The following is a 16,170-nucleotide window of genomic DNA, read 5'->3' as shown; positions in this document are numbered from 1 at the left end:
GATCCCCGGATCCGGAGTCGAACGCCGAAACCATTGAGCCACAGGACTCTGTTGTAAATTGCTGTGTCGAAGTACAGTATTTATTATATGAATGGGTGCATCGTCCGGAAAGAACAAAAGAATTGTGAAAAACTTGATTTTTTGGCGAATGGGGCTCAGAATTTGTATGTAGGGTATCTCAGAAAATGCTAGGGTATAATTGGAAGTAAATCTGAAAAAGTAGTGTGTAGGTGATTGCCCGCTAGTGCTGTAGCCTTGTCCAAAAATTCTGGATCAGCATTATTTTCCACTAATTTTTGCTATGAAATACCGCGTGAAATGAAGCAAAAGTGTTTGTTTATTATCAAACAATGGTTGACTGTAGGATTGGTGTCCCTTTTTGAATTAATGAGTTGTCAATGTATTTCATTTGGGACTCTAAATAACATTAAACACGGTTTTAGATACACTTTGTACCCAGCGAAAAATATCATAGAACAATAGAAGTCAAGTGTTTTAATGTTAGGTGTAAATATAGTCTCGTGGGAGCATCTGTTATTAGTCTTCTTTATCAGTCTTTTTTTAAAAACTTGCTGGTCACGGCTACCGCGTGACTCACACATGCTTGACGAACAAACGTTGACATACAAACCCGCACAAGGACTCTCGCATGACTTTGACTGTGGTATTTACTAGTTTTTGTCGGTTCTCGTTTCCCTTTTAGCGCAGTGATTTATAGTGCGCTACGCACAGGCACAACGCCTAGATGTTGATCCACAAGCCTCAGCACACTTTATAGGTACACTTTACTTTACACTTTTAAAATGTTTTTGTTTAATGTATTTTACTGAAGGTATAATTTCTTGAACAGAATTGAATGTCTTGTAGGTAATGATATTCTGATGTACCCAGCATAATTTAATGTGATAATTTATCTTTCTTTACAATTTGTAGTTAGGCATATACTTGTCATGTAATCACAGTAAACAAAGTCAGGACTATCTATGGATTGAGAATTCCCGAGAATTTAAAATGGATATGACATATGAAATTTTCCAGGAAGTGTTGTGATGTGAAAGGTTGTTGTTTAAAATTGACGAATTGAGAATTTCCAGATTACATCAGATGTCGTGAATGAAGTGATGGGCTATTAGTATAGTGGGATTTTTTGTTGTTTAGTATAATAAGAAAATGTAGAATAGGTTACTACAGCGTTGTTGTGGGCTATAGGTAATGAGCTTACCGTCCATATACATATGGGTGCTTGCGAACCAGACACATCTTATGTCATGGATGTAGTCAATATACTACTGTCCAGTAATAACGGTAAAGATCTAGAATACGTCACAGTGCGTACCTCTTCCAAGAAAGGAATATGTTCTTCTATCGTTATATTTTGCAGTCGCCAGGAGATGGTTAGCACAATTTTCCAATAATATACCTACCAATTGAGGTTTCTTCGTTCAGATTACCATCTCTTGTTACCGTGAATTTAACTTCGCCATCGGCTTCGGATCCACAGATCTTAGTAGAATCCAAGCTGTATGTTACTAAAATAAACAAACATAAACAGTTCAAAGTATTCAGTACCTTATTATTAGTTTTACTTTTTTATCCCTTTTATTTGGTAACTTTTTTGTTCTTTTTATTTAGTAAGCAAAAAAAAAAATATGGCTACATATTAAACTGTAAAACGCAAACGTATTCTACAAAAACATGTCACATCTGTGAAAGTATTTCCTGAACTGTTTATGAAAAACCATATCTACACTTCAGAAATTAGATAAAGTAACACAGCGTTTTCTTTGAATACCGATTATACGCGTTTTGGCACTTTGCATGCATCTTCAGTTTTAAACATCTTCACTTTGCATGCATCTTTTTTGCCAAAATGTTTGGCAAAAAATAGTTTGCAAAAATATTTTACAATAACATTTTGAAAACATTTTTGAAATTTGTTGTAGTGTGTTTTCATACAAATCGTTTTAAAACGCTTCCTTGACCTTTATATAAACCCGACATTAAATGTTATCTAAATCAAAACCCAAAATATAACATGTTTAAAACGTTTTAAAAACATTTTAGTGTTTGCTGGGTATATGAAAGGTATCTCCAAATTTGAATATGACAGTGTTATATTGTCATGTAAACCACATCTAAAATATAACCCTACTCACCATCGTTGTCTTCAATAAAGACCTCTGCAATCCTGGGCTCACCGATAAGACCATTGTTGATATTTTGTAGTTCCAGATGAAACGTCTCTAAATGCTCCACTACATCGTCATCGTTAACAATGATATCAAAACAAACCGTGTTTTCCTGAGGATCATCACCTACACCAAATACTACGGTGTGAAGGACATCGATATAGTCTTTAGTAGCACCAGCTTTGGCATTAACATCTGACGACACAACATCTGTAATGGTGTAACGATAGGGAAGCATGGAATTCAAAATTAGTTTGGGTAATTTATAACAGTACTTAAGTTCATTAACAAAGAGGAAATATCCTTTTGATATGTAGACCTTGGGGTACATGAAAATCCGTTTATAGAAAAAATATTATAGTCCTCTCTGTTGAATCATTGGGTCTAATACGATCTTTCGAATGTATTTTTAGGTTCAAACAAAGAAAGTACAGTGCTGTAACCTTTTTGTACTTTTGTAAAGATTGCCAGCTTAATTTACGTTGAAGTAATCAAATCAAAATTCTATTGTAAGTGTGTAATATGGATCGGATTATAGAACTGGGAATTGTACGAGAGAGCTCCAGTGTGCGAATGATCTCCTAAACGCATTCAATCAGGGACTCTGCACTGGGTAACATGGACCATTTGGTAAACTTGCAGAATTGTACACTATGCAGCACAGTTAAGCTAACCATCATTAGTTCTGATGATTCCTGTTAAGCATGTTTTTTTTAAATCTTTTTTTAGATAAATTGCTTTTTGTTTCAGCACTATTGTATACCTACCAGATTTTCAAATGCAAGTAATTTATATTTAAAGTCAATAAACTGCCAAGTAATTTGCATGTTAATTTGTATATTAAAATTTTACTTTAAATTGATTTACACAGTCCCACTTGTTGGTGTAATATGGATTAAGTTACCACTTGTCATAATTTATTTCTCATTTCTTCGTAAATAGCGAAATTTAATTTCATCATGTTTGTGATGGCACCACCGTGAAGCACGGTGGCCCAGTGGTTAGGGCGCGAGCTTCATAATCGAAAGGTTGCGGGTTCGAGCCCCACCACGGCCAGTGTATTGCGCCCTTAAGCAAGATAGCTCAATTCCTTATTGCTTCACTCCACCCAGGTGTAAAATGGGGAGCTGCTTTGGGAAATTGCAATCTAAGCCGCTGAGAGCACCTGCGCATCAGTTGCGAACTTGGTAAAGCGGAAATTATTCTGATATATCCCAATGGCAGCGGAATCATTGTTGAAGTGTGCTGATAATTAGGCAATGCTTAGCTGAAGCGCACGTTAAATCAAACAACTGGGTGGTTTTTTTTTTTTTTTTAATATGAAATCCTTTAAGTATGAGTTGATATCAAGTTCCGTAGATTGGTGTTTACTGGTGCTTTATATTACTCTAGATCATCTCGACTTTGGCTTTCTTTTGGCTGAATTCATCAACCGTTAATTGTCTACGCACGGTACCTATGCGTTAATAGTGTGGTGTGGTAATGTCAAGAAAACAGCTCCCGTATGATTCTTGTGTTAAAATTGACTTTTTTTTTTGCAGTTCTGGGTTCTTAAGGGTATCGCAAATTGACGGGGTTCAAATTTTCCCGATCCCTGCCCTCTTTCTAGGGGGTCACCCATTTTGGGACCCCCAGAACAGTATTTCAGCCAATTAACAACCAATTTTCGTTAAAAAAAAGTTATTTTGTAGGTTTTCAAATATTCCGAGTTGATTTATTACACTTTAAAACCAATCAGAGGTGTCTTTTCTGACTTTCAGAGCAGCAGCAAGGGTCTCTATACAGCTGGGATCCCCAGACTGACCCCGTCTCTTTTTCAGTCATCATTATATTCCTCGGTCTAATCCTCTAGCTCGTTCTCTTTTCTTGGCAAATATAAGAACAATATTTACCATTCTTTGATCATTTCAGGGGCATCCATTGACAATTAACCTTTTTTACTACAGGCGCAGAACATTCTGAAGGGCATTTCCTGTGGTTCTGTTCTGATTCTGCAAAGTCCAAGGGTTGAGATATGTCATTGATTCTCGTTCGTTCCTTTCTTTAAATTACAGGCACTCTTGTAACGATATTAATTAAGCCCAATTTAAAGTTAAAAACCCTTCATAGTCCTCCAAAAGTTACACACGTAAAAACACAGCGGTTATTGCTCCACTGTTTACACCTCATCATTAGACTGGACCCTCTATACTGCTATGTAGTTAACCCAGGGTATCTCTACCACTGTCGTTGGCCTTCATAGAGAGACCCTGATAACACTAGATCGTGACCTTTTAGTGCGTTGAAGATTCAGCAGTCGGATGGAAACACCATTTGGATCCTAAGAACGATTGTATTAATTTGCTGCCTGACATGCTCTTGGTAAAACATATTATTGATCGAAGTGGCCTTGACACATGTGCTATTGAAAGTGGTGCACATCAGGAGCTGTTCGTGTGATCTTCGATGGCAAAGCTTACAAGCGAGGCCTTGAGTACCACATCAATACCAGCCTTGAAATCATGATCATTAATGCCTGATGATTGATGAAAATAAAATATGAATGAATGAATGAATGAATGAATGAATGAATGAATGAATGAATGAATGCCATCTTATTGACACTTCCAAAATGTCCAGTTCGTATCCCGTGTAGTGATCTCAAGGGCAAACTCCACAAATGTAGCCCTCAGATAGTAGAGAACTTTGGAGAAATCCAGTCCTGGTACTCAAGAAATGTCAAGATGGAATGAGAAAGACATTAACAAGTTCATTCAGTTCTTGACTCAGTATCTTCACCAGGTATAGAATGTTCTTTATCTAATCAGCTCTTGTCGTTCAGGTGATTAGGAGGGCTACTTGTCATCATTAGATAACTTTATCCAGCATGATTTCTTTAACTATGCTCGTCTGATGCCTGTCCATCTTGCTCAAATGAATACATTTGAAAAAGATGACCCATAAGCATGGAATGCACTGAAGTCTGGTGAATTTGTAGTGGTAAGATCAGATACCCTTCGCGCATCTCTTCACTGATCAAGGCCTCGACCAGGAAATCAAGAAGCTAAAGGGACATGGTGGGATGGTTAGACTCAGTGGAGATGAAGCCGCACCAGACCGACTAGTCACTACCACAGCTCTAGCTGGTCTAGTGAATCAATATCTCAATAGCTTTCCAAAAGCTTCCAGATCTTCTGTAAGGACAGAACATTATCAGCTCTCAGGAGAGACTGCAGTGAGGTCAAGAGCAAATGCTCCGAAGCTGCGTCACCTGACTGAGTTGCACTGTAGAGACAATCCATTGATAAGTCTGGATCAGCGCTTGTGTCAGATGAGGCAAAGAACGGCATTCTGCAGAAGCGCTTTGTCGAGTTCGTTTCTGAACATTTGATCTCTACATGAAGACTCTCAGTGTGGGACAAAATGAAGAAACTCAAGTTAACGACCTGTTCACAAAGGCAAGGATTGCCTCGTGATAGGCTCGATAATTGGCGTCCAATTACACTTCTTAACATCGATTACAAGATTGTAACAAAGTCTCTTGCTGCTCGATTGAAAAAAGTACTTAAGGGTCAACAATGATCAAAATGGATTTGTAAAAGGTCGTAGTATTCATAATAACATTCGTTTAATCGAAGATGTTTTACGTTATGTTGATGATAATGACATTCCTGGTATTATGTTATGTGTTGATTATAAAAAAGCGTTCGACACAATTGAACGTGAATTTATCTTGTATGCTTTAAGAAAGTTCAATTTTTATGAATCATTTATAAAATGGATTTCTGTCATTTTTAAAAACACATCAAATTGTATCATAAACAATGGGCATATCTCTAAATTCTATGAAGTCGAACGCGGTGTAAGACAGGGATGCCCGATTGCATCATTGCTCTTTGTTCTAAGTGTGGAACTGTTATCATGTAAAATTCGCCAATCCAAATCTATTAGAGGTATAAAACTTCCTATAGAAGGATATGGTCGCAACGAAGTCAACATTTCAGCCTTTGCTGATGATACAACAATATTTGTCAATTCTGCTGAAGCACTCCAAAATACTCTAGTCATTCTAGATAAGTTTGCGCTTCTATCTGGTCTCTGTTTGAATTACAATAAATGTGACGCCATCTGGATTGGTTCTCTCAAAAACAACGATTTTAAAATTGGTAATGTTAATTGGAAGCTTTCTCCAGATAATACTATTAAAATCCTTGGTATTACCTTTAGCCCAAACGTTCCTCTTGAAAAAATCAATTGTAACTGGGATGAAAAAATTAAAAAAGTCGAGAGTTCTATCCGTGCATGGCAAATGAGAGGATTATCAATGATTGGTAGAAACTTAATTGTCATATCTCTTTTAGCATCACAGCTCACATATATTGCTTCCACGATTATTATTCCAGACAAAGTGGTGACAAAAATCAACAACATGTTCATAAAATTTGTTTGGAATAGAGCTGAAGCGGTAAAACGCAGAACAATCATTTCTGACTTTGATATGGGAGGAATAAAAATGTTTCATGTAACATGTTGTCTTGGATAAAGAAACCCGTCAATAATGAGGTTGCTGTGTGGAAAAATATTGCTTTATATCATGTGTCTAAGATTGGTCTTAATACAGACCTTTTTAAATGTAACTGCTCTATTAAAACCATGGGCATTGATTGTGTCAATATCATTTATAAGTTACCCAAGTTTTACTCATCTGTAATCAAATATTGGTTTAACACAAAACCGGTTGTTTACAAACAGGATATTGATATGAGTAGAAAACGGGACTCCCCAGGTATTTTTTAATTCTATTGTTTTAGTGTGACTTATGACGTAATCATTGCCATCTGTTGTTTATAGTAAAAATAGTTTGTTTATAGTAACCAAACATTTGTTTGTCACTGACCATTATATCCAGGATTGATTCAATATTGGGGGTATTATGAGTACATTGGGTATAGCCAGAAATTATCAATATGGTTTATGGGAGTGGTGAGTAACCGTTTCTAAGAACGCCCTTACAGTAAAACACAATAAAACTCGGATTAAAAAAAAAAAAAAAAAAAAGTGGTATCACTATTATTTGAGACATCTTCCAATCAAGATATTTTCACTTGTATTTTGCATCTGGTAGAGTACAGTTTATCTGTCATCTCCAGCATTTCATCATTTCTGTCTAGAGAAGACTAATAATTATCTAGGTCAGATGGCTAGTGACGGATGGGACAGTGAAACAGAGGTTTACTTATGGCAAGAGTGTCAGTCGAGACAAGCAACCACTGAGTAACCGATGCGTCGACTACAATACCTGCTCAACTACATAATCGGCGACGAGCTAGAACAAAGTTCGGATGCATTGATGAAAGAACGGCGCAACGGATATCAAGTAGATAATCCGAGTCAATTGCAGCACATCTGTGTAGCCTGTGAGGATCCATTGTTTGACATAATCTACGAGGAAGTCCTAGATAAACTTGACCTGAGCTATGTACAAGCTATATTCCTGGAGTCAGCTAAAATTTTGCAACTTGATCCTAAGGTGATTGATTTTGACGAGACAGTAACAGAATCGTGTGCAAAATTGAGCAACAAGGAGTATCGCAACGGCAAGGAATATTTCCACGGACCTGCACAGATGCGATTTATGCATCTTGGAAGTCACTTAAGTGGTTACTTATCAGAAGCAGAGGCAGTGCATGCAGCACGCATGAAAGTGGACAGGCTGACAAAACGTTTCAGTCGAAAGACTAACTAAAATGAGAGACAATTCTTGACACTGGAACTGAAAAGATACTTAGATCTGTGTGATTCTCCAGTCAGCTTAAGCTTATCATCGCTTCTCAGAGTACCTGACTTGGTATTCTTCTACGATCTTTGTTATTAAAAGTGGCAGATTATGTATATATTGCCTTCATCCAATGCCAGATCAATTGACAATTACAAAAACAGAGACATAGGGGTATTCATAGATCTGACTGGTCCAAGTATAGATGTCGCTAAATTTGTCGCAACAAACTGATCTTTCCCAGGAGCTGATATTGTTAACAAGGAACTGCTTGCTTAAATACTGTTTTCTGGACATGCAAAGTAGCATACCATGTGTGAGCAGAGTGTCATATCTTCATTTTGGAAACAATGATTTTTACTATGCATTAGCATTTATGATATATGCAAGTTACTTTTCAGTGAATTCAGTGAAGAAACGACTAACATTAATTATTATAGTCACTGATATTGTCTGAAATCATGTCATTGGAACTTGAATGGAGCTAGCTGTTATGTTATATGCACAAATCAAGACAGAGTGTGTTACCATTAATGCCTCTAATAAGAGGTCTCTAACCATACCTTGTATAATAAGATAATATTATTGACCAGATACATGTTGAAATACATTCTGTTTGATGCTTTTTAAGGTTCAGAAATATGTTTTGCCATCTAAAAATATTACGTCCAAATATTGTAAGAATTCCTTATGCAAAATAAATCTCAGATGAATAAAGAATTAAATCAGCATTCCATTGTTTTTCTTGTTTTCCTGTTGTCTATTTTATTACCACAAATTCATACTTTCATATATATCAAACAATTGTTATGTTAAAATATTATACTACAAAATCTTTGAAGTGTATAACTTCAGGGATATTTTGTCTCATATCCCTGATAAAGTATTTCTTGCTAATGCTATACAGATAAAAGATATTTTTGTCCACTAGATTATATGTTCAGTATTTGATTATGCAGCAAGTCATATTACTCTCAGATTGGACTTCTCTATATTAATGGGTGTGGTCAGGGACAGGGGTCAAGAAACCAGGGCGCAAGAGCAGTAGTACATCAGGTGCAGTAGCCGGCAGTCAACTGAGTCAAGTATGGTACTCACGGGGCCAATATACTTATTTGTAATTGTATACGTTAACCGCCCAAATCAATTTAAAATGTCCTCCAATATTTTTAAGGGATTACTATACAGGCACTGTCTTTTGGAATTTGCAGGAGAGCATTAAATAGCTCTTCTGGAGTCTTCAAGGAAAGCTGTTCAGAGCATTTACAATAGAATGTAAAGAGAGAATGATCAAGCTAAAAATCACTCTCCAATATCAAATTTAAGGAGAGCAGTAGAGAGTGGTTGCTCTCGCTCTCCTCAAAAGTTAGTCCCTGACTATAGAGAATCCAGCAGGGTATTGCAGCCTAAGTTATGTACATTTATTGTTGTTAACTCGTTAAGTTGCTAATGTGAAGTGAAAATGATACCTTATGTGTGATATTTGAAAATATGGAATACATTGCCTAAATCCTAAACGTGTTATAAAAAATAGATCCAAATAGTAACAACAACACAGTACAGTACAAGAAGATAAATGTCTCGCATTATACAATGCTTTTATTATAGACTTTTAAAGGTTATTTGTATCACATGATGGTTTCATGTACAGAATTAATATTAAATATACTTTATTATAAGTATTAAATTATATACAGCATTGGTATTTATTTTACAGTATAGTGTTAAGTACTTTAGTGGTGGTGGTGGTGGTGGTGGTGTTGGTAAAGTAATTTTGGTTCCTTTTTTCAAGCGCTGTCTTCATGATCATCCTCTTCCATTCCTTCATCCGTCCCGTCATCGTAAACGAAAAGACCATCAAATTTGCTCCGATGTTTAGCTATTACTCTCTTCATCATGTTCAGAGCTTTGCGTATGTCCAAGTCACCATCTATTTTCTCTTCAAGATCATCCATAATCTCCTGGTGAGTTTCATCGTCTTTCAGATGAATATTACGCCACAAATATGTCATGTAATTGTTAAAAAAGGTCCGCTGAAGTGCCCACAAAGTTTTAATGTAAGGTTTTTCATTTGCTTGTTCTTCATCCATACCCTGGTTGATATACTTTTGGTATTTTTCATCCCTTATCGGTTGCGTTTCTTCAAATGCTTGCTGATACAATTCTTGATATGCAGCATTGTCTTCAAACTCGTCACCAGACATCTCTTCATCAGATGATTCAGATTTTATTTTCCTGTTGGAATCTGAATCCTCAGATATTGAATCAGAATAGTCTGACTCAAAATTATCTCCTAGATAATTTTCAGTTTCTGAATCATCTACTTCAGAATCTTCATCTTCGTATTTTTCAGACTCTTCAACAGCATGTACAGTTTCTTTGTGTCGCTTCAGATTGAACTGGCGAGCAAACATTTTGTCGCACAAGGAACAAGCATGGGGTTTACCGGCAGCTGATAAGGCATTCATGTTGATTCTTTGAGAGTTCAGAACTTAATGATTAGAAACATAAGGAAAACCAGATTTTATAGTTTCTTTATAGCTGCTCATTCTGCTCATATATGTTGCTCATTTCGCTGCTCATCATGCTCATTTTGTTACTAATTTGCTCAAGCTGCTACTCATCCTGCTCAATTTGTTATCCATTTGCTCGTTTTGCTACTCCAACTGCACAATGTGTTACTCATTTGCTCATTTTGCTGCTCATCCTGCTCAATTTGTTATCCATTTGCTCATTTTGCTGCTCATCCTGCTCAATTTGTTACTCATTTGCTCGTTTTGCTACTCATCCTGCTTATTTTGTTATCCCTTTGCTCATTTTGCTGCTCATCCTGCTCAATTTGTTACTCATTTGCTCGTTTTGCTGCTCAATTTGTTACTCAATTGCTCATTGTAACCTTTGTTTAGATGATGAAAAAAGGCTAGTCGAACGAGTGTGAAAGAATCATAGCAGTATGTTATGAACAGGAGTTTGTGGAATTTATAATCCAATCCCCTGTTTTAGAAGGGTTTGAAATATTAGTTTGGTGCTGATATAATATAAATACTGGTGATGCAAAGTGTATTTCCACAGCTCAAATAAAGATGATTATTGCCACTTAAATCATTTTAATATTTTGAGTAGACATGGATATAGGTTTATTATGGCAATTATTCTGCTTAGAATTCTATGTGAATGGGCGTTTCTCATTCAGCATACTAAGTGTAATAGACGGACTACATGTAGGTAAGTTTATGTGAATGATTTTCAAGAAAAAAATGCTTGCTATTTCACTTTTGTAATGAGAGTATTTTAATTGCTTTGATATCTATATTATTAGACAAAAATGCATAGGCTATTATAGATCCATGCTTCATGACACAAAGCTTGTTTTTTATTTACTTGTATGCATGCAACAAAATATCATTGCTGATAACCACACACGCTTTATATTTAATATCATTTATACACAATTATTATTCTTTTTAAGCAGTTTTTATCATTTCTTTTACTTTACAAACACAAATTATTTGTTACATCCTTTTTTAATGCTACAAATTAATGTTGCCCTTTTCGTTTGTTATATTATCTTAACTAATGTGTTTCCATTTTTGCTACACCTTTTTTTTTGTTACATGTTGTACTCATTACATTTTTATTAAATTTTATTTGTTTCTCATTTTGTGTTTCACTTTTTATCTAAATATAATATTTATCAATCTTATAATTTTTTTTCATGTTTCAATATTACACGTAACTGTTTTGTTACGATTGTTTTAACTTGACATGTTTTTCTTATTCTTGCAAAAAAAAATCTTTTACGTTATTTTTTTTACATTATTGTTTTAACATACATGTAGAAGTGTAAGAACAAAATATAAAAAACAGGAGGGATGAGTTTGGGAGTACGGAGAATTAAAACAAAAATCATACATAATGATATGCAACCAATAATTATAATATAAATTTCGATATCTATTCATCTTCCCAAAATCCTTCATCTATGATTAATTCATCATAATTCGAACAATTATGACGTGCTCTCAAGTATGGTAAGAAACTGAAATATTTGTTGCATTCCAATAATGCAAAATGGAGTTAGACTTTTTAGCAGTCATTGTAGCAACCCTGTCGTATACCATTGATAAATTGAAATGATACTGGTCAAAAATAATTTCATATATATATGTATATTGTAAGGCAATGTGAAGGGTCACTGTTCATCACTTTGCAAAACAACCGATAGTGAACAGTTACCTTATGTATTGTAACTACAAACAATCATTTAAATAATATCAGCAATATAACAGTCACACAACTTCATGCCATACATCCTGGGTGAGTGATTGTTCTTTTTTTCCCCATTGTATGCCATTTGATTCCTCATTCATACAAGCATTTCATTGACATCTTTTATATCGCTCTGTTATGTTTTGAGGCTCCACCTATACATGACCAACAGCTATTTTGGTTTTTCACTTTGATTTTCTTTCACTACTGCCCCTTCCATTCACTGCTGTTTTTTCTGCTTGGTGACTACATCTATGCGTCCGGTAGCTATTGTTTTCCACTTTGGTCTTTTTTCCCACATATCATTGTTTTCACTTTCATCACTAATTATTTATACTAACTTCGGTGCCATTAGCATTCACATTTATGACCTCTAAGAAGATCTGTAATTAATCATTTAATAAATTACTATAACTTAAAATTATACATACCGTATATATAATATAAACAGATATAGATCTTAAGGGGGGTTCCAACATATTTAACATGTACATGATAGTTCATTGAACCATAGGCCTATAGTCATTATAAAGTTTTATATCCATTTATGTATGTAAGTATATAGACCTTAAGAATTTTGAAATAACCACTATGTAAATTGTATAGATTCAATCAATCCATTTTCCCTGTGTTTAATGCATTAATATACAAAGATTGATTTCTTGTGGTCACTATCATGACTATGATTACATAACAATATAATGTATCTGTAACAGTATAGACCATAGCAACCCACCTAATACATAACATGCTAAGGTATACAAGAATACAGACATGTTTTCTGGATGTGCTGCATACACGCTATTATTTTGTTTCACTTTGGGGAAATTAGGACTATCTACATTGCATTGTTGACGATACAATCTCATACTTCATCTCGATCTGCTGTATTTTGACAGAATATCAAGTCTTTTTTCCTGTAAATTTGGGTTTATTTGTCATTGTTTATATCCAAATGAAACCAAATTATAAATAGGATTTGATGTTCATTAAACCACATTACCAATGTGAAAAATACGTTTGGAACTTACCGGATACCCTTCTTTGCTCTCGATCACTTCACTTAACGTTGACCCACACATCTCATCTACCAGACAAATCAGGAATGAGTTTTTTTCTCATCCATGGAAAATTGGAATGATGATGTACCAGTTTGTTTTTGTTCCTGGGACCACAACTTCTGTTTAAAAGTAAGATTCTTATTTTTTTCCTTCTGTATATTCTTCTTCCACTTTGAGGCTTAAACTGTTCTCTATCCCTTTTCTTTAAAAAAAAATAAAATCGAGGGTGCATTTTTATCAATGCGATTAGCAAAAACATGTCTGGATGAATCGTGGATAGAGATCTAGATTCCGTTTCCCATTCATGAATTTTCAAGCACACGTCATTGTTAATAACTGTTCCAAAATGGTAAGGAAATTCTGGGGCATTCTGGCTTCTTTCACCGAGTCCATGTTCATATCCATTAAACTACCGTAACAACCATAATATGGATCACAGAAAGTACATCGACACACTTTTCCATCTTTCACAAATTTCATCTTACTGTCCATACGTTCAAACTTATATTTCGATTAATGTTCGCATCTGCTACTCCGACATTTTGACAGAACTTAGGTCATTTCAGCTCCGTCTACTTTACTCCTTCAAGATGCAAAATGCAAGTAAAAATGTCTGGATTTGAAGATGCCTAAAATAATAGTTTTATTGTGATTTACTGTGAGAGGCATCCTTAGCAACGTTACAAACAAATATAAATATTTAGTAGCACACACACACACACACAATAATAATAATAAAAAACATCATTTTCCACACAAAATAGTACAATAATTAAGTTGTTTTTTTATATATCATTGATCAGATAGGAGAAAAATAAAGTTGCTTTTTTTGTTTTTGTTTTTTGTTTTTGTTTTTTTATTACCCCCTAACATTGATTAGATAGAGGAAAAGGGTTATTCACTGGTCCATATTGATGTTTCTGGATATACCAATTGCAATTACTAGATATCCCAATAATGATCAATTCTGGGGTATAGGCTAATGGTCAGTGACAAACAATATTGGATAGTAAGTACTTTTTTACCTATCATTGATCAGATGCATAAAGGAGTAACTCACTACTCCCATAAACCATATTGATATTTTCTGGCTATACCCAATGTACTCATAATACCCCCAATATTGAATCAATCCTGGATATAATGGTCAGTGACAAACAAATGTTTGGTTACTATAAACAAACTATTTTTACTATAAACAACAGATGGCAATGATTACGTCATAAGTCACACTAAAACAATAGAATTAAAAAATACCTGGAAAGTCCCGTTTTCTACTGATATGCCTGGTACTGAAATAATATGGCACAACAATGCTATTCAACTTAACAGTAAATCACTGTTTATGCATGACTGGATCAGAGCAGGCTTCATAAGAATTAACGATCTCTTTGACAATCAAGGGTCTATGTTTTCTGTTCAAGATATTCAGCGTCGTATCCCTCAAAATCCAAGGGTCTTCATTGATTACTTTGATGTTCATAATGCTCTTCCTAAAGATTTGAAAACTCATCCTATGCCTTGTGAAGAACGCTCTGACATCTTTTTTAATAAAAAAAAAAAAAAAAAATGCATCGCTAAAGATTTTTAAGAAATTAAAATCAGGTCGATGTATACCATCCCAACGTGTTACAAATTCTGGGCGAACAAATTCCCCAGGTATCATTTTAACTGGAATTCTATTTGGAATAATGTCCCCCAATGCACTAAAGAAGCTCGTCTGATTTCTCTTAATTGGAAGATTCTTCACAACATATACCCCACAAAAACAATGTTGTATAAAATGGGCAAAGAAAATTCTAATACGTGTGAAACCTGTAATGTTATTGATCATGTTGATCATTTCTTTTACTATTGCAAAAAATGCAATCCCATTTGGGATAAAGTCAAAACAGTGATATCTTTGAATATCCAACATAACATCTCTCTCAATGTTAAAAATGTCATGTTTGGTGAACATGGTTCACACGGCAAAGACAACTTGTTTGTCAACTATGTAATTGTATTAGCAAACATAGATATGGTAATCACCCCAATCTTCTCTTTTTGTTTGATAATGAACTCAAAATTCGCAATATATCTAATTGTTCAACTTAATTTCGTATACTTGTATATTTTATAAAGTGAAATGCAATAATCTTTGTGTTCTGAAAATGTGTGATTTAATGATTTAAATATGTATAATATGTGGTTTTCGTAATATGTATAATAAAGGCTTATGCCTAACAACTCGTCAAAAAATAAATAAATAAACAAACAAAAGTTAACGACCTTTTCGAACTGGAGACAAGTTCATCAAGTTGCTTGAGGAAAGTAAATTGATGGGAAGATTTCTAATAATCCAAGGCAGCCGACTATTTTTTGTTCCTAATTTTAATAGCCTACAGCATGAAAATACCACATCACACCAAACACCAACATATGATACACCATGCGAATGACCAGCATGCTGAACAGCAGCAAACAGCAACAATATAATGCAAAATGGCCACTACCACAGCAATACACGTGTACCGTGTAGATGACTCCACAGGTAGAGTCAATTAGCTCCATGGGTAGAGAAAATTGACTCTGTAGTAAAAGTCAAGTTCGACTCCTTTTGAGAGTCAGTGTTAAATAACTACCACGTCGTGCGCGACTCCACAGGTAGAGTCAATTGACTCCACGGGTAGAGTCAACTGACTCTCTTGTGACAGTCAGGCGACTCCTTTTGAGAGTCAGTGCTAGTTTATTCCACTTTGAGAGTCACTTGACTCCATTCTGGCTGTCATTGAAACTGAGAATACCAATAAACCAAAAATCTGACTTTGTGAATTGGACCATTAGGGGTCCAATGATGAAGAAGGACCATATAAATGGGTACAAAGATACTGAAAGTGGCTTAGAAAGTATAGTA

General features: G+C 35.0%; 1 protein-coding gene across 1 annotated transcript in view; it reads right to left on the bottom strand.

Moving 5' to 3' along the window:
• LOC140172291 (uncharacterized) overlaps positions 1–16,170 on the bottom strand; it is a 103,314-nt gene that overhangs the window by 20,022 nt on the left and 67,122 nt on the right. Inside the window, exons 30-31 of the mRNA XM_072195545.1 lie at positions 2,157–2,399; positions 1,425–1,529 (exon numbers count right to left, since the gene is read on the bottom strand). Of these exons, the coding sequence (XP_072051646.1) occupies positions 1,425–1,529; positions 2,157–2,399 (348 nt within the window). The remainder of the gene's footprint in view (positions 1–1,424; positions 1,530–2,156; positions 2,400–16,170) is intronic.

Source organism: Amphiura filiformis, chromosome 2 (genome assembly GCF_039555335.1).
Source record: "Amphiura filiformis chromosome 2, Afil_fr2py, whole genome shotgun sequence".
Lineage (NCBI taxonomy): Eukaryota > Metazoa > Echinodermata > Ophiuroidea > Amphilepidida > Amphiuridae > Amphiura > Amphiura filiformis.
Note: the sequence above shows the minus strand (reverse complement) of the source record. Positions and strands in the feature narration are given on the sequence as shown.